This window comes from Ceratotherium simum, chromosome 5 (genome assembly GCF_057802395.1).
Source record: "Ceratotherium simum simum isolate JZ-2026a chromosome 5, ASM5780239v1, whole genome shotgun sequence".
Taxonomy (NCBI): domain Eukaryota; kingdom Metazoa; phylum Chordata; class Mammalia; order Perissodactyla; family Rhinocerotidae; genus Ceratotherium; species Ceratotherium simum.
Genome location: NC_141904.1, coordinates 11962840 through 11990423, shown reverse-complemented (window position 1 = coordinate 11990423; position 27584 = coordinate 11962840). Strand labels below are relative to the sequence as shown.

The window sequence follows — 27584 nt, the reverse complement described above, 5'->3', positions numbered from 1 at the left end:
TGCATTTTTGAGAGACCAGTCTGGAAGGTAGATGGGAGGCAGAGGAGCTAGTTGAGGCTAATGCAGTGGCCCAGGTGCTGTAGAGGATGGTAGGATCAAAGAAGTGGGAGTAAATTGGAGCTATTGGAAAGAACCTGATGGGACTTCAGAACCAGCTGAGCGTGAGGCTGAGGGATGGGGAGAGTCTCGAGCTCCAGTGAGCAGAAAGAGGAGCAGGACTGTGGGAAAGCTGGCACGTTCAACGGTGATTGTACTGTATATGAGGCTCCTATGCGACAGGCAGGTGGCGATGTCCACTGGACATTTAGACCAATAGGTCTGGTGCTTTGGAGAAAGATCTGGGCTGGACATCAGGATTTGGAGTCACCATGGCTTGGGAAGCACCAGACACCACTGATTCGTATGGGATAGTGACGGAGGATGACCAGGGACAGAAGCTGAAGAACATCAACATGTAGGGGATGTGGAAGAAGAGGGGTCTTGAAGAGGGTAAAGAAGTAGGAGGAGAGGCAGGAGAGGCATAGTCATGGGAGCTGTATCAGTTAAGGGCTGATTTCAGCAGCATATCATAGAAAACCCAAATAACAGTGGATTAAACAAGACAGGGGTTTATTTTTCTTATGTAACAAGTAGTGTGGAGATAAGCAGTGGCTGGCATTAGTTCAGTAGCTGCAGAATGATGGGATCAATGTCTCTGTGATTTTTGGCCTTTTCCATGTGTTACAAGATGGCTGCTCTAGCCCCAGCCATCATGTCCATGTTCCAGGCAGGAGAAAGAAGAAAGGGTCATGAGTAAATGAGCATGCACACAGAAGCTGAGTGTGCCTCTTTTTAAGGAGGTTTCCTGGAAGCCCCATCTGACAGCTTCCATTTAAATCTCCTTGGCTGGAGCTGTTATCTGGCCACCCCTATCTGTAGGAGAAGCTGATAAATGACTTTTTTTTTGGAGGGGGAGAGGGAAGTTCTAATTAGTAAGGCAGAAGACAGGCTGGATATAGAGCAGGTAACTGGCAGCCTCTGCCACAGGATCCAGAGGAGAAGAGGTTTTGGGGAGAAGAGGGTCAGCACTGCCGAATGCTGCAGAGAGGTCACACGGTCTGCGGGGTTTGGCCGTTAGGAAACCACGGTGTCCTCAGGAAGAGCACTTTCCAAGGTGTAAACTCCCACTGTGGAGGTTGGATTGAGCTGGCAGAAGGCAGTGAAACTAAGGAAGGAGGGAGGCTGGTCGCTAGAGGGGGACACAGGGAGGAGAATGGAGTTCTAAGGCAGGGAGAGTGGAGCAGGTTTAGATGCTGAGACAAGACCCAGGAGAGGAACTGCTGGTTCTGGAGGAAGGGAGGGGCTGAATGTGGAGGAGCGGCCGAGCAAGAGGCAGGGCGGAATGGAGGACTTCAGCCACACTCTCCTAAGTGCGTGGGGAGGAGGGCGAGAAGGGGGAGGAGGCAGAGTGTTTGCCTCCTTGGGACCTTGCTATGGAAACAGGAATGTCGTAAATCCATGCTGTCTATGCACAGAAAACCTGAAAAGCATTGCTTCAGGGTTTTGAATTTGTCTTGTCAGGTATGCAGAGCAGAAACGCTCCTTCTGAGTGTCCCCTGTGCATGTGTCATGCTGATGGGCGATATATCCCCCCCCTGGCTGGAGGCTTAGGAGACACAGCTTTGTCTCTCTCTTCTAAATCCCAGTCTTCCTCCAGCTCTGCTCGTGGGCCACCGTTCCTTCAGGGGCTCCTACGTCCAGCTCTCTGGCTCTCTTGGAACCTGCGGGAATCTCGTAATGGATGCACTTGGTGGAGACGTTTACTGCCTAGAGACCTCTGGCTCTTTTGCCTTTCCTGAGTCCCCCTCTGTCCCATGAGACCAAACTTCAGGGTTTAGACCACTTGCCCCATCCAAGAAGTCTTATGCCCCAGTTCCCAGGCCTGCCACTGAAGCCCAGGGGACCGTCAGGAGGAGTCGGGGAGAAAGAGTCAGAGAGCAAGATTGGAAGACATAAAAAGAAAGACAGAAGGAAGGAAAGCCTCCCTCCTTCACTGCCTACCCCTCTATAGCAAGACAAAGCCCCTCAATCCCCTGTTTACGGCAGCTCCCACGCGTGTACCTGCGCCCCCAAGTGGATTTTAAGATCATTATACTCACAACGTTGCACACAAGAAGTGAAAAATGACATATTTACAGGGCTTCTGTGACCACTAACATTGTTTGATGTCAAGATATTGTATAAAGAATAACTGTGTTGGGGCCGGCCCAGTGGCACAGTGGTTAAATGTGCGCTCTGCTTCGGCGGCCCGGGGTTCGCAGGTTTGGATCCCAGGAGCGCCCCGAGGCACCGCTTGTCAAGCCATGCTGTGGCGGCGTCCCATGTAAAGTAGAGGAAGATGGGCACAGATGTTAGCCCAGGGCCAATCTTCCTCAGCAAAAAGAGGAGGATGGGCATTGGATGTTAGCTCAGGGCTGATCTTCCTCACACACACACACACAAAAGAATAACTGTGAACGTTGTGAAGAAGTGAGAAGGAAAAATCACCCTGATTATAAAGGTTGGTATCTGCACTGACTCTGTGCAGCCCTTCCTGAAAAGTTAAGGCATCACAGCTTTGGGGACTTCTCATTCAGCTACTCATGCAGTCTTGTGTAAGTTAGGATTGCTTTCTGCTACGTATAACAGCATACCGGATTCTTCTCAACAATTCCAGGGCCGAGGCCTCTAAAAATCTCCTGGTCTTTTCCTTCTTGCCACAAGATGACTTCTGCACCTCCAAACATCAAGTCCACGTTCCAGGACAGAAGAAAGGGGGAGAAAGGAGCAATGTCAGCAGACTTCTGCTGACATCCCATTGGCCGGGACGATGCCATATGTTCACCTCCAGCTGCAAGGGAGCCTGAAAAAGAGAGTTTTTCATTTTCCAGCCTCTGTTGTAGGGCATGGTAAGGGGGAAGAGGAGTGAGATTAGGGGTTGGGTGAGCTGAGAGCATCTGTCACACTAGCCCCCAGGAAAAAAATATTGAGAAGGATTAGGAAATCTGACTCAGCTTCCTAACTCACACAAGCATTAAAACTAGAGAATAATTGTTACCACAGTGTGGGAGGCAGAATTCTAAGATGACCTCCAGTGATCCTTGCTCTTGTATAATCTCCTCCTCTTGAGTGTGGGCTGGACTTGTGCATATGAGGACATGTCACTCCCATGATTATATTACATTATAGGACAAAACAGATTTTTGAAGATGTAATTAAGGTTATTAATCAGTTGACCTTGAGTTAATCAAAAGAGAAATTATCCAGGTGGGCCTGACCTAAGCATGTGAGTGGGTAGAGGGTAGATAGATATGGGTGTAGAGGTTAGAGTCAGCAGAAGTCAGAAATTTAAAGCACGAAAGGGCTTCAGTACACCATTGCTGGCTTTGAAGAGGGAAGGAGCCATGTGGCAAGGAATGTAGGTGGTCTCTAGCAGCTGAGAGCTGCCCCTGGCTGACAGACAGCAAGGGAACAGGGACCTCACTCCTACGACCACAGCAAATTGAATTCTGCCGTAACCATGTGAACTTGGAAGAGGATCCTGAGCTCCAGAGGGGAATGCAGCCCGGCACACATCTTGACTTTGGCCTTGTGAGATCCTGACCAAAGAATCCTGCCATGCTGTGCCCAAACGTCTGACCCACAGAACTGTGAGCTAATAAATGGGAGTTATTTTAAGCTACTAAGTCTGTGGTAATTTGTTACACAGCAATAGAAAACTCATACAAGTCATTAATAAAGGAAGGTAGCCAGGGGAAAGATTTTTTGGATGATAGCATCAAAATTAATGGAGAAGATAGCAAGGTGCTGGACATTGTTAGAGGGACAGTGTTTTCCTTCAGCAGGGCTCAGAAGGCCTACCATCTGTCCTCGTAGAACTTGAGCCTGTAATAGAATTTGAAATTCTTCCAAGTGGGTAGCTCTTCCTTAGGTAGGAACCGGCCTCCCTGGAGGGGCACAGGTCCTTTCAGGCAATTCAGGGGACAGGAGATGAAGTAGTTTGGGCATTGCTCTGTAGGCAGTAGGGAGCCATTGAAGGTTTTTCAGCAGGAAAGTGCAATGACCAGAGTGATTCTTTTTTTTTTTTGGTGAGGAAGATTCACGCCAAGCTAACATCTGTTGCCAATCTTCCTCTCTTTTTGCTTGAGAGAGATTAGCCCTGAGCTAACATCTGTGCCAGTCCTCCTCTATTTTGTATGTGGGTCACCGCCACATCATGGCTGATGAGTGGTATAGGTCCACGCCCAGGATCTGAACCCACAAACCCAGGCTGCCAAAGTGGAGCATGCCAAACCTAATCACTACACCTCGGGTCCGGTCCCCAGAGTGATTCTTTAGGAAGATGACTCTGACACTATGTAAGATGAATTGAAGAAGAAAGAGACTGGGGTTGGGGAGAAAGGGGAACCCGCAAGGAGCTACTGTAATGATCCACACATGAGGCAATGGGGTTGAGGTAGGGCCCTGGGCACTGAGCAGTCTTATGTCCGGAGCTCGGCCCCTAGCCTCTCACCTAGGCTCCATCAAGACCCACAGCTGTACTTACTTCTCTTGAAAAGTGGATGTCCTCAGCAGAGAGGGCAGGTGGGGCACAGAACCACTCCTAGAATGTGGCGACTGAGGGAGACCCCTTAGGAGGAAAGGCACAGGGCGGCTCTTCCCAAGTTTGAGACAGACTGTGGTGGCCACGGGAGGAGAGGCAGGGATGCTTATGGGCACTGGCCCAGGAGGCAGGAAATCTGGGTCCCTGTCCCCGACTTATCCCTGATTCACTGTGTCTGCCATCACAGGCAGGCCTCAGGACATCTCTAATCTCTAAGCTTTTATGAATCTGTGAGATAGTCTTTGAATTATTTGGAGGAAAGAACTTGTGAACTCTAAAGATGAATACATGGAATAAGTTACTATGATTTACTGGATTATCATGCAGGGTTCTTACAGGACAAAACAAAGTTACTTAAGAAAGTGAAATTAGTGGTTTACATAACTAAGAAGCCCAGAGGCTTGGCCTGTTCCAGGTGTCTGAGCAGTGTCCCTCGGAATCTCTCCCTCTGTCCCCTCTGCTCTCCAGTGTTGGCCTCACTCTCAGGCAGGGGCTCCCCGCAGAGAGGCCACCAGCAGCTCCTACCAACTGAGCACCCCGTGGGAAGAAAGCACTTCTTTACAGCAGTTTCTTCACCACTCCCAGGGAAGACTCTCAACAGACAACTCAGGTCACATGCCCAGCCACAGCCACCTCCACCAGGCAGGCTTGGATCACTGCCGTTCCCAGGAGCCAGTGAGAAGGTCTGTCCCATGGAAATATCATGGACTGAGAGGAGAGGAATGTGTTCTCCAAAGGAAAATCAGGATGGAAAAGACTGGGAAATGGATGTCAGAGAGGTAAAAATAGTGGATGCTCCTAATCACCTCTGTTACCTCCATGGTTGGAAAAGTTCGGAAGATGTCTGACCCCTTAATCAAGGGATGATGGGATCTAGATCCTTTACGAAAAGCTTCTACAAGGTAGGGACTATATTATTAACTCCAATTTACAGATGGAGAAATTGAGACTCAGAGAGGTTGTTACCCACCCAAAGTCACATTGCTAGTATGTGATGTGAACCTAGGTACATCACATTCAAGAGCCTTTACTGTTTCGACTCCACCTTGTTAAGGTCACACACAGGACAGAACATGGCCTATGGTTCTGTCTGTTTGTAATACTATAAAGGCTCCCCACCCAGTAAAACTCAGACAGAAGAAGTGCATGTGATAACATCAGCAAACCTTGCTCTGTCTGGTCTGATATGGACACCAACCACAAGCCTAGTTGAACCTCTGACAGTCAAGACTTCAGAAAAGGAGCACTCCAACCTACCTGGGGCGTGATGTGGCTAACGTCTCAGAGCCAGACTCCCACACATCAGCACAGTGTAATTAAATGTGGTCCAGCCACTGTCTACGTCCACGTTAGTAAATGCAAGATCACTCTTCTCCACAAAGAATGATCTTCAGATTTTATGGAACATGAGTCCTTAAAACTTGCTATTTTGTTGGGAATGGGAATGATGTTAGAACCGCCACTCAGAAGCTTGTGACATGGTTACCTTGTCCTATCTTGAAGCCTCTGGCCAACCCTTAGCATTCAGAGGGATAATCGGTGATGGAGTTGGGCATTATATTTGCTTTTAAGCCTCTATTATAACACTGGAGACACACTGAATAAGTGATTTTTGAAAGATCTCTGAATGTGTGTCATTGAAAGTTAATACCTACATACAACACAACCATTATGACCCTGCTCCAAAATTTTTTCTCTTTGAGAATTTACTTCTGAGAACCAGTTAATGAACCACACAGGAGAGACATCCTGGTCTCTTCATGGCCACACATTTGTCTCCACCAAAATTATAACCACCATCATTAACTAAATTTAGTTCCTAGTAACTTTTGACCACTACAAAAACTTCAAATCCATCCTCAAAGTGTTTACCACTATTAAGGGAATTCAAAAATATTCATTACAGTCTTGGAATTATTTGTGACATTCCTTCATTCAAAAGGCAGTCGTTCATTCACTCATCATTCATTCCACATATATTCATTGAGCATGTCCCAGATGCCAGAACTGTGCTAAACATGAAAGATAGAACAATGAGCAAAAATGGACATGATTTCCTGCCTTCATGGAACTTACAGTCTAGTGGGGAAAATAGAACTTAATAATCACTCAGATGAATGTAAAATTTCGATTATGATAAATGCTGTGTAGATGTAGTCTATGGGGCTTTCCAAGGAGGATCTGACTTAATGTGTGAGGATCAGAGAGTAAACCACAGGGGAAATACAGTTTGCTTGGTATCAAAAGGACAGATGGGAATTCACTCAACAAAGTATTTGGAGTAGGGACGTAGGTTGGGCTAATAGACTCTGAGACAAATTTACATGTGGGAGATTCATTAGGGAGCACTCTCATGAGACACGTGCATGAGGAAGGCAGGATTGGGCAGAGGGAGAAGCTGACCCACAATGGGGTGGAACTAAGACCTCAGTCAATCCTTCAGCGAGCTCTGGAGTTGGGATGGCCCTTCAGAGTTGTCCCAAATCGAGGTGAGGTACAGGCTTTTGTATCTTTCCACAAGCCAGTCAGTAACCTTGGCCAGCTGCCAGAAGGGGGCAGCTTAGGCAAGGCAGTTCCCTGCTGCACAGGGCAGTTCCCAGGGAGGGGAGCAGCTGTGAGCTAGCAGCAGTCAATGGTCCCAGCCAGGGCTGGCTACATAATTTTCAGGGCTTATTGCAAAGTGAAAATGTGGGGCCCCTTATTCAAATATCAAGAAAAAGCTGTCTCCTTTCTTCCATGCTCAATCTTTCAACAAGTCATGGTGGTTTTTTATTTGCTGTTTAATGTCCCACTCCCTCAGGCTCGAGGACACACAAGGGGTGAGTGGAGACCCTCACAGACACCCAGGGCCCCACCCCACAACTGGACCTGAGGAAGCACGGGCCAGACCCCAACCCTCCCTGCATCCCAGTCCAGGCTCCCACTGGGGACACAGGGTAGCAACAGTTGCTGAGCAGAGACAGGGGAGCAGACAGCCAAGAACCCGTTGCTGCGAGGCAGGAAGATGTCGGGAGACAGGACTGTGTGTGAGCCGAGGCTCTGGGACCTGGGCGCGTGCAACATCGTCTCACTGGACTTAACTTACAAAATACAAATTCAAAAATTGTCAAGACAGCTTCGGCACAGCATTAAACCCCAGCACAGGGCTGCTTCTGAGCACAGGGCCCTGTTCGACTGCACTGGAGGCCAGCCATGGTCCCAGCAGCTGGGGAGTGGAGGTAGCGATCCTGGAGAGGGGATCTGGGCAGAGCACACGGTATCCACTCCAGGTGGGGCACAGCATGTCAGGCAATGGGACTAGCCAGTGCAAAGCACCTGCTGCTTTGGGGGAAATGACAAGCACAAAGCAAGAAGAAAAGTGGTTCGAGTGAAGCCAGAGAGGTGGCAGGGGCCAGACCACACCTGGCATCATAGGCTGTGTTAAAGACTTCAGCTTTTTGCTTAAGAAAAGCTTTTGAAAGGATTTAACCAAGGGGGCAACGTGCTTAGAATTCTGTTTTGAAAAAGTTCCTCCATCTGAAGTGAGAACAGATCAGAAGGGATTCAGGTGGATCTCGGTCATTTGTAATCCAGGTAGAGATGATGGCAGCTCAGCCCCCAGAGGGGGAGGTGGAGCCGGAGCGCAACGGGAGAATTGGGAAGAGATTGCAGAATGCATAGGCCTCTGTGATGGTTTGGAAATGGGGTAATGGAGAGGGGGTGTCAAGAGTGATTTATTAGGTGAAGTTGTGTCACAGGTGTAGACTCGGGCCCTGAGTACAACGGGGAACCTGCCTTCAGGAAGCCCCAGGACAGAGAAGAGACCAACAAGGAAAGGGCAGTGACAGTACAGTGTGGGCAGGGCTGTCCGAGTTGGGTGCATAGGAAGGGCACCTGGCCCAATATGGGGTCATGGGGTCAGGAAGGGCTTCCAGGAGGAGACTTACAAGGCAAGCAGAAGCTAGGCAGGTGAAGAGGGAGGACAGGGGGCCGGGCACAGGGATCAGCGTAGGTCAGGGGTCCTCAACTGAGGGCAGTTTGGGCCCAGGGGACTTGTGGCAATGTCTGGACACATTTTTGGTTGTCATGACTGGGGAAGTGCTACTGGCATCTAGTGGGTAGAGGCCAGGGGTAGTGCTAGCATCTCACAGCACAGCACAGCCCCCCACCACAAGGGCGATCTGGCCCACGACATCCACAGTGCCGCGGTTGAAAAACCCTGGCCCAGGTGAAGCCTGGAGCGAGAGGCGTGGGGTTCAGTCACAGAACCAGGTGGCTCTGCAGCTGCCTGAAGTGTGGAGTCATGGGGGGAGAGTGTGACAAAGGGGACAACTGGAGAGTGTAGCAGATGTCAGGCTCTAGGGGGCTGGAGGGGACAAGGGCATTTGAACCCGATGCCAGGAGTGCTGGGGAGCCATTGAAGGCTTTCAGGCAGGGAAGTGACAAGACCAGCCTTGGAAGGATGAGGGAGTTGGATGAGGGTAAAAAGGAGGGGAGTGAGGCCGAGGGTCTGGGAACTGGGCGGCGGCACATTGTCTAGTGAGTTGTGGGAGTGAGGAGAGAGAGCCAGGAGGCCTGCAGGGTGCGGCAGGAGGGGCTGTCATGCAAGATGACGCAATCCAGGGACAAGAAGGTTGCTGTATCATCTAATTTGATACAGACACGTGTTGGAAGCTCAGAGCATCCATTCAGATCAAGGGCAGGCGATGACATAACAGTCCTCAGGATCAGTGAGATGCAAGGAGCGTGAGTGTGCCAGTCCTGGTTCTGCCACTTACTGTGCCTGCTCTGTTCAGATGTGCAGGCTGACCCCTCACCGGGGGCGCCTGGCCGTGGGGACAGTGAGGACTGAGAGCCAACCTGCGTTGTATGTACCAAGCCATGTCAAGTGTGTTTTCTAATTGGCACAGACATGCCTCAAGGGCTGGCCATAGCCCTGCACTTGACCCCAGGCAAGTCATGCCTCTTCTCTGAACCTGGTTAATACGGCCTGCCTCTTAGGCTTGATGAGAGGATTAAGGAACAAGGTAGATAAATGCCTAGCAGGGGGTCAGCCACTTGGTAGGCACTCAAGAAATGATTGCTATGATTATTCTACGAGAAGCCGAGCACCAGACCCTCAGCCACAATCCCTACTGTTGCATTGTTTCTGCCTCACCTGACAGGCACCGTAGCTGCTCAGGTGACCTTCGCAGCTGTGCTTTGGTTTCTGAGAGGCACAGGGACCAGAGGACCCCAAGGCTGCAGCTGGGTGTGCAGTGGGCAGGGGTGCAGCTCACCTCTGGGCTGAGCTGAGCAGGCACCTGGAGCTTCGCTTGTGGTTTTATCCCAAGCATCTTAGAGGCACCGTGGAAAATATGCCTCAGCCCGCTGCTGGACAGATGCACAGAACATGAAACCACCGACCAACACACTCCAGTGGAAGAATCACAGCTGTTGATCTCTGACAATGTGCCAGGCCCATCCTTCAATCTGTTGGAGACTTAGAGGCTTCTGGGTTTTTCTTCTTCTGTGGCTGCCCTGCCTGAGACCCAGAACCAGGCTTGGTCACCATAGCTGCTAACACCTATTGAGGGCCTGCTGTGTGCCAGGCTTTGGGAGGCACTCAGTGTGTCTTAATGGCTTTAATCTTCATCACGGTCCTCTGAGGTAAGAGCTATGAAGCTCAGAGAGGTTGACTTACTAGAGGAGGGTGACCAGCTAATAATCAGTAGAGCTGGAAAATGAACCACAGCAGACTGATGCCAGACTGTAGAGCTGCAGAAAGCATTATTGCAGGGACCCCCTAGCCACCTCTGGTGAGGCTGTGCTCCCCACCCAGGAAGTGGCTGGCAGAAAGTGACCGCTGGGCGGGAGGGTTAGGAGCAAAAGCAGGCCCTGGTGGAGGCTGCAGCCTGGGGCTGAGTGTGCAGGCAGAGAGCGTGCAGGCGGAGACTCGGAGCTAAGTCCCCTGGGGTCTTAGGCGCATTCCTCCGAGGTCTGCAAAGGCCACCGCTTAAAGGCGCAGAGGAGCAAGGAGCAGCTGGGAACGAGAACAAAGCGGCCAGGCCCCCCTTGGAGGAAGGAAGGAGCGAACCCCAGGAAAGAGCTGACAGCGCTAAGCTCAGCTTGTTTTTTTCCTCTGCTCAACAGTTCTCCTGCCACGGCAAACAAAAGATGTACATTCTGATTCCCTCTTCTGTTTGGATTGTGCTGTCGAGTGGATCTGGTTTGTGATGAGCTGGGGGGAAGAGGCACCCGCGGGCGGTGTCTTGCTTGCTCTGCGGGCCGGTCTGCCGGGCCGCTGCCTCTGGGAAGCGCAGAGAACTTCCTTTTCTGCGTCTTTCTCCCTGCCCCGCTCATCAAATCCAGCCTGGCCTGGCCACACCAGGGGCACAACACCGGCATTTCTTCTAACGATGGAATTGAAGGTTGCCAACTTTTCAGATTCAGTGGGAGCTGGAGGTTTACTCATGACCTTGACACTGAAGGACCTGCACGTCCACACGCACACGTGCACACGCACACATACACACTTTTTCACGGACATGTGAAACTATTAAGATGTGAACTGTGTCCTCTCAGCCCCACTGAAAGGCCCCTCCCTGTTCTCATCCCTGCCAAGGCCACAGTCCCTTGCTGTCCAGGGCTATATTGGGACTATTCAGAGTGCAGAATCCTCTCACTTCCCCGGGCCCTGCCACTCAGCCCCCATGGGCCCAGGGCTGAGAGTGACAACAACAACAGGGCCAGTGGAAGCCAGCCTCCAACAGCAGGAGAAATAGAGAGAGTGTCCACACACGTCCCCATAGGCTGGCTCTGGTCCTGATCCCACCTTAGGGTGTCCACCTTCCTCAAAGTCTGGATACCTGTAAGTGACAGGTGCCCCTGATGGGACTCAGCAATCCACAAATGATGACTGTGGTAGATGGACTTCTCACTGCCCCCTGGGAGGCAAGGAGGGCAGGGAACGGCCCCTGCCTGGCGTCCTAAACCCTGTGAGGTCCGATACTTGACACCTGCAATGCTGGGTACACTTTGCCTAGCCAGGTGTGGCCTGTGTGGGTCCACCAAACGGCACTATAAAACCAAAAGCAAAACAAAATTAGCAAAAAGTTTTTTTAAAAAAAGGTAAACCACACACAAAAACCTCCACTAAGAGATCCGTTGCTGCTGACACTGGGTGATCCCCACAGCCCTGGCAGTGGCGGTGCTGGGCACACGGACCGAGAGCCACTGTTCTGATGACACAGAGACTGATGTGCGGGGCCCTTTGTAACTGCAGGAGTTAAACGGAGCCACGAGAGGTCAGCGTGGTTGGACCCTGCCCCATGCTGCTTGGCCCTGTCTCTCCTCCCACCCCGCTCTGAGGAGGCAGTTCACATGCACAAGACAAATGGCATAAAGGGCAGGCAATTAATTTTTTCAGCTGGAGGCTGCAATGGAATTCGGGTGCTTAGACTCTGGCGTGCGCCTCTAATTCCATTCTTCTCTGTGAAATACCTCCACTCTGCAAGGGGGTGGTGCCCTTCTGAATTCCATCACTGACATTTTCTGTTTTTAGGGCCAAGAGGTAAATTTAGTCCTGAAAATTATTTGTAATGAATTTAAGGCTACCCTGCATACTGTCTCAGGCTCTTTCCACTACGCCAAGGGGCTTCAGAGCATCAAGATGGTGGGCCAGTTCTTTCTTGATTTCCTTGGGGAGGGAGCAAGGTAGTCCCGGAACATGGCTCAAGGTCTGGTCCCCACCCCCCAGCCACCTGTGTGGTGTGGAGCAGCCCAGGCAGCCTGATGAGCTGAGAGACAGGCAAAAAAATGGAGAATTTGTTGGGAAAGGGGAAGGGAAGTAGCTGAAGCAAGAACGGACCAGGCCAAGGGCTTAGTACTTGGCAGATGTGGAGAGGGAAGGAGGGGACTCTAAGGAGAAGAAAAATCCTGAAGAGATCCTGGGGGGTAAGAAAGACCCCCCTCACCTCCTTGCACAGAGGCAGTGTAATGTAGTGAGCCACGTGCAGGCCTGTGTGTGGATCTCGGATGGGTGACCTTGGGCAGGATTTAATCTCTCTGTGGTTCGGTTTTCTCATCTACAAAATGGGGGATAAAGTAGTCTCTATCTCATAGAGTTATCATGAAGATTAAACTAGAAATTCACATAAAGCACTTGAGAAAATATTTAGCATGTAACAAGCACTCAATAAGTATTGTCCATTATTATTTCCAATTTGTCTCCCAGCCTGTCTCTCACAATCCTTTGTTCAGGACAGGCTTGTTCTCCACTTTCACCCTACACCTTCCACTGAGAGACTATGTTCATCTGGTGTCCTGATTAGCAATTTTAATCCTTAAAGTCACTCGCGTCTGAAATCTGCTCATTGGAAGGGTGCCACACACGGAGCGAGCTCATAATAAGTGCTGCTGAGTAGGACTTACGGTCACCACTGTCTGCACTGCAGTTGGGTGCTGTTTGTAGTCTTTCTCCGTGCCTCTCCCACCCAGCAGAAGAGAGGGAATCAGAGAGAAGCCAGCCCCAGGAACATACAGCCAACCGAGAGTTGTGGAGAGTGAAATACTCTGTACGGGGAGACCCTCAGCCCCTTCCCACCTCAGCTTCCAGAATGAGGGCCAGCAGCTGACGCCTCTCGGGTGAAGTATTGGAGGATTTCTCTGGGGAAACTGAGCAGCCCAATAGAAAAAGTCTACGGATACTCACAGGTGGGGTCCCCAGTGAAGTGGCTGGGCAGCATCGTCCTCCAGGGAAGCCCATCAGTTGACAAGCTTCTTGTCACTTTTTGGTGTTACATTCTTTTTTGTGTGTGTGTGAGGAGTACTAGCCCTGAGCTAACATCCGATGCCAATCCTCCCCTTTTTTCTTGAGGAAGACTGGCCTTGGGCTAACATACGTGCCCATCTTCCTCTGCTTTATGTGGGACGCTGCCACAGCATGGCTTGACAAGCGGTGCGTCTGTGCGCGCCCGGGATCTGAACCTGCGAACCCCAGGCCACCGCAGCGGAGTGTGCGCACTTAACCGCTGTGCCACTGGGTGGCCCCCTGGCCCCCTGGTGTTACATTCTTAAATATGAACAAATAGCCAAAGATCATTTGTCATTTGAAAAAAACCCTCCAAAATGACAGACAATGCCAAAACAAACAGAAGAAAAAAAACTTGTAGAAAATAGGAACAATGCAAGGAGTGGAAGAGAGCGTTTTTTAAAACCTATAATTAATATCTTTTGAGATTTAAGAGAAGATATTGCATCCATGAAACGAGAACAGATGCTGTAAAACAAGGAACATTCTGAGAAGAACAAGGACATTTGGGAGTAAAAAATACACAAATAGGGGCTGGCTCCGTGGTGTTGTGGTTAAGTGCGCGCGCTCCCCTTCTGGCAGCCCGGGTTCGGATCCCGGGCGTGCATGGATGCACCGCTTGTCAGGCCATGCTGTGGTGGAGTCCCATATAAAGTGGAGGAAGATGGGCATGGATTTTAGCCCAGTGCCAGTCTTCCTCAGCAAAAAAAAAAAAAAAAAAAAAAAGAGGAGGATTGGCATGGATGTTAGCTCAGGGCTGATCTGCCTCGCCAAAAAAATAATACACAAATATGTCTTCAGAACAACATGTATAAATCTCAAAAACATTATGTTAAAAAAAAAAGTCACACACAAAAGAGAATCTATCATACAATTCCGTTTACATGAAATCCAAGAGCTGACAAAAGTAGTCTATGGTGACAGAAATCAGAAAGTGGTTGCCTGGGAAGTGAGAAAGAGAATGGACAAGAAAGGGGCACGAGGGAACTTTCTGGGTGGATGGAAATGTTCTATATCTTGTTTGGGTGGTATTTACATGGGTATATTCAATTATCAAAATTTATTGAACTGAATATTTAAGATCTGTTCACATTATTCTATGTTAATTATATATTTTAAAAAAACATTTGCATAAATCAGAAGTTCAATCGAAGGATTAAACCTGTAGTCTAGCCATCAATTTACAAAAAACACAAAGAACAGAGGAACATATTAAATGACACCACAGGGATACAGTCAGCAAAATTTGACTGTGGGAAACTCTACAGGTTAGCCAGTTTTGTCAAAAATAAATAAATAAATAAATAAACTTGCAGGGGGTGGGAAGAGACAGAGGAGGAACTTATATGTTCACAGAAATTCAAAAGACATATCAGTCACATCATATGAACCTTATTTGGATCCGAATTTAAGCAAACTGTTTAGAGGACAGATTTGTAGAACAATTGAGAAAGTGTAAACATTTGATAATATTAAAGAATTATTGTTATTTTCAAAGTGAGATAATGGTAGTGCTTTGATTTTGTTTGTTTGTTTTAAGTGACTTTATCTTTTAGAGATTCGTGGTGAAATACAAATGATGCGATGTCTAGGATAGTGTGGGGCAGTGGGAGTGGGTAGGGGCGCAGATGAAACAAGGCTGGCCGTGTGTTGATGATTGTCAAAGCTGGGTGTAAAGTACCCTGAGCTTATTATTCTAGTCTCTCTTCTTTTGTATATGTTTGAAATTTCCCATAGTAAAATACTTTTTTTAAAAATTAGAAGAGTTGGAAGGAAAAATAGAAGTCTTTCAGAAAAAAAAAATAATGAAAGACAGAGATGGAAAATAGGAGCGAAAGATAAGAAGCATAGGGCCGGCCCGGTGGCTTAGCGGTTAAGTGCACGCGCTCCGCTGCTGGCGGCCCGGGTTCGGGTCCCGGGCGTGCACCGACGCACCGCTTCTCCGGCCATGCTGAGGCCGTGTCCCACATACAGCAACTAGAAGGATGTGCAGCTATGACATACAACTATCTGCTGGGGCTTTGGGGGAAAAAATAAATAAATAAAATCTTTAAAAAAAGAAAAAAAAAAAAAAAAAAAAAAAGAAAGATAAGAAGCATAAAGGATAAGTTCGGGATTCCCAAAAACAGAGAGGAAAGAAAATGGAAGGGAGAAAATGATCAAAGAAATAAGATGAGAAAATTTCCCAGTGCTGGTAGCTGCTGGTTTCTGGATTGAGAGGCCAGCCAGGAGCGAGCACCGCGGAAGAAGCAGCCCCACGCCCAAGTCCCTCATTGAGAAGTTTCATCAAGTTGGTGTCCTGGGCCACGATCCTCACATACCTTCTTACAGTCCCTCTGCTGCCCGCTTTTCTCTCTGGACGGAACCCTGTGGGCACCGGTTCTAGGCTGAGTTGCCCCTCCACTTTTAGAGTTGGATGAAATGCCACACCATGGGATGTGGGACCTGGTTTCCAGGGTGCTGCTAAGGGTCTGGATGCCATATCTGGAAATATAGACAAGTTAGCTTTCGGATAGTCCTTGACTGATGGAAATGGGAGATGGGAGGCAGCTGGGCAGATAGGTTCGCCCCCTCCGCTCTCTCCTGTGGCTCCTCCTTGTGACCCTTCCAGAAGAATCTCTTGTGCTTGATGAACCAGCCTCCAGTCTGGTAACACCTGGCTGATGCGTTACCCGCCCTTCCTCACTCCTTTTTCCCTTGACATTCTGTTATGAAAACTTTCAAGCATAAAGGAAAGTTGAAAGAATTTCACAGTGAGCACCTGTATGCCCACAACCTCGAGTTTACCATTGACATTTTAAACAGCTTTATTGAGATATAATTTAAATACCATCAAATTGACCCATTTAAAGTGTTCAATTCAATGGTTTTTAGTATATTTACAGAGACATGCAAACATTATCACAGTTTTAGAATATTTTCTTTACCCTCAAAAGAAACCACATACCCTTTAGCAGTCACTCCCGTTCTCCTTTTCCCAACCCTAAGCAACCTCAAATCTACTTTCTGGCTCTGTGGAATTGCCTGTTTTGGACGTTGCATATAAATGGAATCATACAATAAGTAATCTTGTGTGACTGGCTTCTTTCACTCAGCATAATGTTTTCAGGGTTCATCCATGTTGTGGCACGTATCAGTACTTCATTCCTTTTTATGGCCAAACACTATTCCATTGTATATTATCAACATTTTAGTAGATTTGCTTTATTGCATGTCTATCCATCCCTCTATTGATCCATTAATCCGTCTTATATCTTTTATGTATTTCCAAGTAAGCTGACTTCCCCTTTTGCCAACCCTCAGCACCTTTGCCTTGCATACCTCTCAAATAAAGCTCATATCATATGGCCACCCTAGGTGCACAGGAGGCTGGAGGTGGAGTACTTAGCCTTCTGGCCTCTAGAGTAGAGGGATACGAGGAAAGGGAGACTGGGAATGGATTTTTGCTACCTTGGCATGCAGTGTTTCTCAGTCTCATCCACATCTCCTCCTCCAGTCTTCCCTCCCACTGTTGCATCCCACAGATCTTATATTCCAGAAACGCCAAATTTCTTCAAGTTCCTGAACACCCCACATTTTTCCTGACTCCATCTCTTGCACATACTCATTACCTGGATAGTCTTCTCTATGAGACAGATTCTTCCCTCATGACTCAGCTCAGCCTTCGCTCTTCAGTAAAGTAACCCCAACACACACACACACACATACACACACACACACGCACACCCTCTGGCCTCCCTGTGCTTGTTTTGCACTCCCATTCTGGCATTTATCCTACTTTTCTGAATTAACTTTTTGACTTCTCTGTGTCCACCAGCCTGTAAATCCTTAAGAGCAGGGGCCAGGCCTTATATGTCTCAGTATTCCTAGGACTCACTGCACGACATGGATCAATAAATATTTGTTGGATAGTGAACGGAAAGCATCTAGTTACCATCTTTACTGTTGTTTTGTTGGGCATGCACCAAGTGAGGCCCTGCGGTCAGTACCTGGTTTGGATACAAAGATGAGTAAGACTATATCCTGGGCCTCTGTCAGGACTTATTGTCTGGGCAGATGCAAAACCGGACAAGACATCAGGACAACAGATGTAAACCAGGGCTGTCCCAGGCAAACCGGAACATATGGTCATCCAAATTATATACCAGCTTCTATGAAAACAGCAGTGCCATGCTGACTCATGCCCAGCCTGTCAGACCCCAGTCGCTTCCAGAATCTTCTTGCACAGGCCAATTACTCCTTGCTGGGTCTTGAGTCATTTATTTTTTTCATTGTTGTTATCCATGTAAAAATTATCCATGAAATTTAATATTCCTAAGGCATTACATATACTGTGCACATAAAAAACATATACTTAAGTAATTACACAGGAAAAAATCACCTAATGAACAGCTAAAAACACTTTCCAACCTTTTCTTTTTTTTTTCCGGTGAGGAAGATTAGCCCTGAGCTAACATCTGTTGCCAATCCTCCTCTTTTTGCTGAGGAAGATTGGCCATGGGCTAACATCCATGCCCATCTTCCTCTACCCTACATGTGGGACGCCTGCCACAGCATGGCTTGATAAGCGGTGCGTAGGTCCACGCCTGGGATCTGAACCTGCGAACCCCAGGCTGCCAAAGTGGAACATGTGAACTTAACCACTATGCCACCAGGCCAGCCCCTTTCCAATCTTTTTTGATGTACTGAAATGCATATTTGTAATCAGTGTGTGAAACCCATTACATATATAAATTTCTTGGTATTACAATAGACTCTGGTCTATTGTCTTTATTGATGGGTATCTGGATGTTTCCAGCTTGTGACCATTATGAGTAATGGAGCTATGAACATCTTGATATAGATTCCTTTTTCTTTCTTCTGAATCATTTCTTGGAGGTACATACTCCACAGTTAAGTAACCTGGTCGAAGGACAGGAGTGTTGATACATCTTATTTTCTATTACTGTACATCTTACTGTTCTCCTAACAGACTGGGTCAATTTACAGAGCACATCTATTTCTCACAACTCTGCCAATAATTTATATTATCATTATCATTTTTATGTACTAATAGAAGGTTATTGTCATTCTAGGGTGTTCTTTGTGTTTTTAATTGCTGCAGAGGTTATACATTATACTTTAACCAAAAGCAACTTAATTTTTGTGAAAACATGATATAAATATATACTTTATAATTACAAAGTATGTTGTAGGTATTCATTAAATATTTGTTGAATGAATGAATGTATTAAAATCACACACAGTCACAAAAAGACAAATACTGCATGATTCCACTTATATGAGGTCCCTAGAGTAGTCAAATTCACAGAGACGGAAAGTAGAATGGTGGTTGCCAGGGGCTAGGGAGTAGGGGCAATGGAGAGTTGTTGTTTAATGGGTGTAGAATTTCAGTTTTGCAAGATGAAAAGAATTCTGGAGATTGGTTTCACAACAATCTGAATGTATTTAATTCTCTTGAACTGTACACTTAAAAATGATTAAGATGGTAAATTTTCTGTCATGTGTATTTTACATATATATATATTTTTTTAACCCAATGGTCATTTGACATATATTGTCAGTAGAAGTATGCCTATGATATGTAGTCATGCATGTTAAATGAAGTTTCATATGAGGATTTTCTGGATTAAAATGACAGTGTTCATTTTTCAACGCAGAGACAGACAAGCAGGCAGAGATGTCTGATATTAATATCATTACCTAGCAAATAGAGTAAAAAACATCATAGACTAGATAATATTATGTGAACATCAATATTAGCAATAAAGTGCTAACCTTAAAAAAATCATGCATCTAATTTTCTATTACCTGTGAATAAAATACAGACAGTTCTTAGGGAATCCTAGAGACATCCACTTGAACTTTTCACCTTAAAGATGAGGTGCTGAGACTAAGAGAGGCTGCGTGATTTTCCCCTTCAAGAGCAGCAAAGTCTGTCCTTTTTATAATGCACTCCAGCCAAATCCTCTTTTTGTCTCATTGGCCAAAATGGATCACATGGCCTTCCCTGACTGTACCAGAGGCTGCTGGGAAAGCAGGGAATAGACTAAGTTAGACACATTGCCACCCCAAATAAATAAGGGTTCCCTTAACAAGGTAAGTAAAGGAGAGTGGGTATTGGATAGGCCATCGGCAGCATCTGTTACACTCACGTTAGTGTTTTTGTTCTGTTTTGTTTTTTGTTTGGGGTGTTACAGGCTGGAACCAATGGCTATATGGCTCCTGAAATCCTGATGGAAAAAGTGAGCTATTCCTATCCTGTGGACTGGTTTGCAATGGGATGCAGTATTTATGAAATGGTTGCTGGACGAACACCATTCAAAGATTTCAAGGAAAAAGTCAGTAAAGAGGATTTAAAGCAAAGAACTCTGAAAGAGGAGGTCACATTCCAACATGATAACTTCACAGAGGAAGTAAAAGATATTTGCAGACTCTTCTTGGCTAAAAAACCAGAGCAACGCTTAGGAAGCAGGTAAACCTCCAGGTGATAGAGATGATTAGTGCTGTTAGCGTTGTCCACAGGGATTGGGAAAATACTTTGAATCAGTGACAAAGCCTTGGGATTAAGTAGTAGTATTATTTTCCTATTATTATTTGCATATTATATGGTTAAGTATTTCCAATGCTTTCAAACACTATGAACACAATACAGAAAAGTCTCCAAGATATATTTTAAAATGAAAAAGTGAGGTGCAAAACAGCAACATCAAAAAGAACAAAAAGAGTATATAATTCAAACAGTTGCATAGAAGATTTCAAGCAGAGTATACAAGGAATGTATAGGATTGGTTGCCTCTAATAAAGGGAAATTGGGAGGTAGTGACAGGGATGCAAATGAGGATTTTCACTATATAACCCTATTATCTTTTGAATGATATGAATAAATTATCTATTCAAAAATGAATAAAATTAAAACTTAAAAACTATCAGTACTGATAACCATAGCTCTGGAAAATTCTTCCCCTTTTAAACATCTCTGTAAAATATCAGTCAGTCAACAGATATTTAGTGAGTACATATAATGCTGCCAGCTATGTTAAGTACAGTTGAAATTAGTTTTGAGGAAAGTCAGGTTTTATTGCTTACAATGGAATAATAAGATCAAGATATTTTAGAAGAAAAAAATAAGTGAAAGCTGACCTGTGAAAAGATCCTTGGCACTGGGTGACTGTGTGATGTAGGGAGAAAACAAAACACTTTAGAGTCACAGATATAGACTCACATCCCAGCTCTGCTATGGGGTGGTCGTTTTACCTCAAGCAATTGAATTACCTTTTCTGAGTCTCAATATCCTCATATATAAAATGGGGGGGCAGGGGTTGGGTGTGATGGTTAATTTTATTTGTCAACTTGGCTAGGCCACAGTACTCAGATATTTGATCAAACATTATTCTAGATGTTTCTATGCAGGTATTTTTTAGATGAGATTAATATATAAATCAGTAGGCTTTGAGTAAAGCAAATTATTCTTCATAATGTGGGTGGGCCTCATCCAATCAGTTGAAGGCCTTAATAGAAAAAGACTGACCTCCCTGGGTAAAGAGGGAATTCTGCCAACAAACCACCTTTGGAGCTGCAACTTTTCCCTGGGTCTCCAGCCTGACAGCCTACCCTGCAGATTTGGACATGTCAAGTCTCCACAATCGTGTGATCCAATTCCCTAAAATAAACCTCTTCCTCTCTCTCTCTCTCTCTCTCTCTCTCTCATACACATACACACATATTGTCAGGGAGGAAAAATTTTTCCTCTACCTTCTTATGTTTAGAGATGGAGGACTGCAAATTGAACTGACAAAAGACAGATTTTTAATTCACGTACATACACAGGAGTTCACAAAAAAATGTGATTAGGAGGTCGTTGGAATTGGGAGCTTATATACCATTTTAATAGGGGAGGGGGGAAGGGCACTTACAGGAAAACAAATGACTTCTCAGAAATGGTGGGGGGAAGGGCACTTACAGGAGAACAAATGCCTTTTAGGAAAGATAAATGGGCCCTTAGGAGAATAGATGGGAAGATATGATAGTTTTGTGACAATGTCTATCTAGGTGTGGCGCTGATTTCTGTCACTGGTGATAAGAATCAGTCTTCCCTGCTTCCAAAACTCTCGGGAGAGGATTTATGAGTTGAGTTCTTAGGGGAGGCTCTGCTCTTAGGCAGATAAGGGGAGTTCAAAACCTGCATCTGTTGACGCTCAAATGCCTTCAGCTCAAAATAATATTTATGCCACCGTGGTGCATCCTGGAGCCCTTCAACATCCTGTTGGTTCTGTTTCTCTGGAGAACCCTGACTAACACAGTGGGATATTTTGAGATTTAGATATAATGTATGCAAAGTTAGATATAATGTATGTCAAGACTCATTCAATAAATTATAGCAGTTATTATTAATTTATTCTAAGGCAGATACCAGATAATATTTTGACTAAACTATGAGCATCAATGTCTTAAATTACTTGGATTCAATTTTCAGAACCTAAAAATATGTACAAATATGAAAGCTACAACCGTGGAGTAATATGACTGACTTTTATTATTACACCAGAACTTAGCGGCCGAATTACTCTAAATCCTCCAAGTAGTTGCCAGTGAAGGCTCTAGAACAGGGCTACCTTAGCTCAAAATGTTTGAGTGTGGAGGCAAGCTTTTAATTTTTGACCTGATTTTTTTAAATAGTGAAACAAAATTCATTCAAAGCATGACAGATAACCAAACTAACAAATGAGTATTTTGAAATTAGATGGAACTCTACATTTATGTGAAGCAAAATGTGGAGCTGATTTTCCTATTTGGACTCCAACGTTGTTGTATTAGTGTGGTCAGAATAGGCCATGTTATGATAACAAGTAAATCCCAAAGTCTCATTGGTTTAAAACAAAAGGATTATTTCTCACTCACACAAAATCCATTATGGGTCCAGCGGCTCTCCAAGTTCTCTCTCTGCTAAGCAGTGACTCACAGATCCAGGCTGTTTCCATGTTACAGCTCCACTGGAGCTGGTGGCTTCCAGGTGCTGTGGCAAGAGAAGAGAGAGCTCAGAGAACTAGGGAGCTTTGTACTACCTCAGCCGGGAAGTGGCCACTTCCCACATCTCTTCACACACACTTCTGACGGCCAGGACGAGTCCTCAGGCCCTGCCTAGGGTTGAGGGGGCTGGCTGGTGTTGTCTTCTGTGTGCCCAGGAAGGAGAGGCGAATGGGGTATGGTGACTGCTAACCATCTTACCCACCTGGTCCTCGAGGGCAGGGAGTATCAGAGACCACACCAACAGTGGCCGAGGCAGTGGGGGAAGTGCACGGTCTCTTTAGATGACTTCCCTGAAAGGAACACCACCCACTTGGTGTGTTTGATTGAAAATGTATTCCAATACTTTATAAGCACACTTTGGGTCTGTAAAATGAAATATGGATGAACTTCTTCAGGAAAATGCCACCTTAAAGCACTGGATCATTGCCCAAAGCTGTTCTTTCAAGCAGAAACTTTTTGTAAAGCATCTGTTGTTGTGACTGTTTTGAATAAAACTGTTTACAACATTAGAGAAAAGGCATATAAAAACCAGCTGTTCAGTGAAAGAGAAAACCTTCCAACATTTTTATTTCAACTCTTTGTATTTTTTAAAAATTCATTCAAATGAGATAACATTTGATTAACTTAGCAGGTGTCCTCCAAAGCTGAGCAAATGCCTAAATAGCATGTTAACACAGCGGAGAAGTCAACTGCCCGCCTCCTCACTCCCTCACCTCCCTCAATCCCCCCATCCCCAGGCCATTGCATTCACAAGCATTTGAAATAAATTAAAAACCTTCTCCTTCTTTTGACCTCACTGAAGAGGATTTCCTCCTTTGCCTTTATGAGTCTGTGAGTTAATTTTGCAGAGAAGCCAAAAGCTTTTCTGAGCATCTCACAGGGGCTCCAGATAGGGTCAACTATGGTATTTTCTAATAAAATAAAAGATGAAGACCACTTAAGTATTTTGCAGGTTTTATTCTGATCAGTCAATGCACCAGAACAAAAGCAAATAACCATGAACTTCTCTGACTTAAGTGCTTCTCCAACACACAATTTCAAGCCAATACCCACTGTTCATGCCGACCAAACCCCTCCGTCTGGTCTTCATGTATGGGCAGGTGGTATCTCTTCTTCATTAACTGTTTTTTTGTGTGTGTGAGGAAGATCAGCCCTGAGCTAACATCTATTGCCAATCCTCCTCCTTTTTTTCCCCCAAAGCCCCAGCAGATAGTTGTATGTCATAGTTGCACATCCTGCTAGTTGCTCTATGTGGGACGCGGCCTCAGCATGGCCGGAGAAGCAGTGCATCGGTGCGCACCCGGGATCCGAACCCCTGGCCGCCAGTAGCGGAGCGCGCGCACTTAACCGCTAAGCCATGGGGCCGGCCCCTTCATTAACTGTTATAAGAAAATTCATTATCATCTCTGTGTGAGGTTCAGTAACACAAGAGCCTCTGTTAATGCTCAGAAATATATTCCACTCCAAGCAGGAGAAGACTTCCTGCAGCTGCCCTTTTGGCTATTACAAAAGATGCTGCCTCCATCAATAGCCTCTCCTATTTGTCCCAAGTACACTGCGTGATTATGGGCCAAAAGAGCCCTGCACAGCTGCAGGGTAAGATTCAAAAGTAAAATAATCTTCGTGCTATTTCTAGTTACAGAACTGAGGTGAGAGTCACTGGTGCAAAAGATCAAAGTGATTAGCTTTGCCATGGCCCAGACATAAGAGCGAAAGGAACAGAGGTTGGAAAGCCTAGTCTTTTGTTGTTAGCATCAGCAACTACAGACATTTATTGGAAAAGGGCATAAATCATGGGTCCTGCCCTCTAGAAGCATCTAGCTGGGAGTGTTAGGAACATAAAGAAAACCTCAAAGTTGTCCATGGTTCCCTTGTCCTTTGTAACTAGCTGCGAAAGGGCTGCAGTCGGCCATCTCTGATGGACAAGCCAAGGCCATCGGGCCTGGTTGCTTAAGATGTTACTTGAGATGTTCCTCTTGATGTAAAGACTGGCTTGGCAAGTTTCCTGAGGTTCCAGAGCCCCTGGGCACTCTCCTTTTGTCCAAGTTACAGCTGCTCTGAGTGAGCTTAAGGCACCCTCTTGACCTCTGGGACACTGTGTGCATGCCTGCCTGCAGCTATCAAGGTGGTTCAAGCTCCTTCCTTGTGGCCCCTGGTCCCGTTCCAACTCGTTTGTTCTCTTTGAGACACATAGGCCTGAGGTTTATTCCTGATTCTGCTTGGATGGAATTCTAGCTCTATCCTTGTTCTGCCCCACTTAAAATCTATCTGCTACCTTAAAATGATGAATGTTGCTGGGTTAATTATACCTCAATAAATCAAACTTAAAAAAAAATCCATCATGAAGCTTCAATTTATCTCAGTAACCCTCCCTTCAGGCTCTTGCTCTACATAATGTAAACCATATAGACACTGGTCAGTAGGTTCTAGTAGATGGCAAGCTTGCATTTTCCTTTATCGATGGAGGTTTGATCGCTTTTGGAAGAAAAGAGACACCTTCCAGTATCTCATGATACAGCTTTCCATGCCTGTCTTTTCAGTTGGGTCATAGTGGGAAAAGTCCGAGGAGTCCTGGATGGGCCTTTCTGCATGGGGGAAGGTCTGAATCACAGAACAACACCAGGGAACTGGCTGAACATCAGATACCTCCAATTGAGTTTCTCTTTTCCATAATAACATTTGATTATAACTTTTCCTTTGAAAAATTCACCTGTATTTTCTGGCTTTCTCGGATATACAGCTATTTATAAATGTAGAAGCAAGTAGAGGTTAAAAAGAAGTTTAAAATACAGTTAAAAGACAGGGTTGTTGTGATGGTTAAATGTGATAACATAAATGAAGAGCTTAACGTTGTGTTAGGCAAGAGTAAGCTCTGAATAAATGTTAGTTATTCTCATTATTCTTATTAGGAGTGTCATTATTGTGTTTATACTGTAGTCATCTTACTGGGCAGAGTCTGCTGTAGTTATCATCTGATATGGTGGGGAATCTCTGAAGGAGATGTATGGGGGAAGTCTTCAATCCTTTTCTGAAAGTTTTTTGGTAACTGGAATAGAAAATGTAAAAGGAAAGACCATGAATGTGATTAATTTTTATTAAGGTTGATTTATGACAGAAATTGACTTCTTCCAAAAGGAAGACATTTCTTAGTCAGACCAGCATATCTATTCATATAAAAGAAAAAGAAGAAATTCATTTGAATCTGAAGCCACAAAACAATGCCCTTTTTATTTCTTTAAAACCTGGACTTAAGAAGAACCAAGAGAAGTGTGTGGTAGGCCACCCCTAATGGTCCCCAAAGATCCCCACCTCCTGGCATCCACACCCTCATGTAATCCCTTTGCCTTAAGGATGAGCTGGACTTGTTGACTTGCTTCTAACAAATATAATATGGCAGAAGTGATGAGATGTCATTTCCAAGATTAGGTAATAAAAAGACTGTGCCTTATCTTGGTTGCTCTCTCTCTCTCTCTCGTTATTTGCTCTGGAGAGACCCAGGTGCAATAAGGCAGCCTTGTGGAGAGGCTCACATGATGAGGAATGGAGGCTTGCCAATAACCACAAGTGAGCTTGGAGGCGGATTCCCCCCCACCCCCACCCACAGTCAAACCTTCAGATGAGACCACAGCCCTGGCCAACAGCTTTACCGCAACCTCATGAGAGACTTTGAGCCAGAGGCACCCCATTTAGCCATGTCTATATTCTTGACCCACAGAAACTGTGAGATAATAAATGTTTGTTGTTTTAAGCCACTAAATGCTGGAGAAATTTGTTACATAGCAATAGATAACTAATACAAGAGGTTACAAAGTTGAGAACATACATTTTTCCCCTTATTTTAAGGCAAATATTGGAATAATTTCTAGTGTAGGGAAGGAGGGCTTGATAACAAATGACTATAGTCTTAAGCACCAAATGTATGCTCATTCATGCTACTAAAAATTACTAGTTGATTGTTTTTTAAGTCTTTAAAGACTATTGAGGCAACTGGAGGAGGGAGGTGGGACTCCTAAAAACCATGTCATATGAAGAATGAGGAGATATAAGTACTATCTTTTAAAATGTGAGCAGTGGTCATGTGGGAAGAGATATCCTTCACTTGTCCTATGTGACCCCGAAGGGCAGAGCAAGAGTCAATGACTGGAAGTTGCAGGCAAGCAGATTCTGGCCCCACTGAATTTTCCAGGTGTTTCCATGAAACACCAAGAATAAAAGTCATGTCAATCACTTGACTCTTCAAAAATTACATCTACATGTGAAGGCCATCTGCAAACAATGAAAATGCTACTGTCTGTGTATAGTGGAATTGTGGGTGATTTTTAAAGTTGTTATTTTTCAAAATTATTCTTTATGTTGTTATATTGTCTTTGCAATTAAAATGAAATGTATTATAGGAAAAGAATGCTACCCACTTTGTATTGTTAGAACATTTCCCATTTTGGTTTGTTTTTGTGTCTCAGGCTGACAATCTCCTTTCTTCACAGAGAAAAGTCTGATGATCCTAGGAAACACCCTTTCTTCAAAACCATCAACTTTCCTCGTCTGGAAGCTGGCCTAGTTGAACCTCCATTTGTGCCAGACCCTTCAGTGGTTTATGCCAAAGACATCGATGAAATTGACGATTTCTCTGAGGTTCGGGGGGTCGAATTTGATGACAAAGATAAGACATTCTTCCAAAGATTTGCAACAGGTGCGGTCCCCATAGCATGGCAGGAAGAGATTATAGAAACGGGACTGTTTGAAGAACTGAACGACCCCAACAGGCCCGCATGTTGTGAGGAGGGCAATTCATCCAAGTCTGGTGTGTGTTTGTTGTTATAAGTTGTTCTCTCTACCAGACAGGCAGCAGGAGTCTCAGCTGACGTAATGCTTGAATGTTCCTAACACATGAAAATCTGTTCAATGAGGACTGATCAATCAGGAGGGGCAGTTCAACCACAGAACAGTTCAAAGGACGGGCGAGCTCACCACTAGGAAACACTTTCCCTCCCTCTCGCCCTCCCTCTTTCTTTCTTTCTTTCTTTCTCTCTTTCTCTCTCTCTCTTTTCTCTCTTTCTCTCTTTCTTTCAAGATGAGTAAAGTCTCAGTTTTCACAGAGGGCTGGGAAAAGGAACACTCAGGTTTATTTTGATAAACTAAAAGCACGAGCCCTCCACCGTCACG

At 45.6% G+C, this 27584-nt stretch overlaps 1 protein-coding gene across 1 annotated transcript in view; it reads left to right on the top strand.

Annotated features, from left to right (window-relative positions):
* Positions 1 to 27242, top strand: part of GRK7 (G protein-coupled receptor kinase 7) — a 30891-nt gene extending 3649 nt beyond the window's left edge. Inside the window, exons 3-4 of the mRNA XM_004419297.2 lie at positions 19592 to 19866; positions 26906 to 27242. Of these exons, the coding sequence (XP_004419354.1) occupies positions 19592 to 19866; positions 26906 to 27242 (612 nt within the window). The remainder of the gene's footprint in view (positions 1 to 19591; positions 19867 to 26905) is intronic.
* Positions 27243 to 27584: the final 342 nt, after the last annotated feature.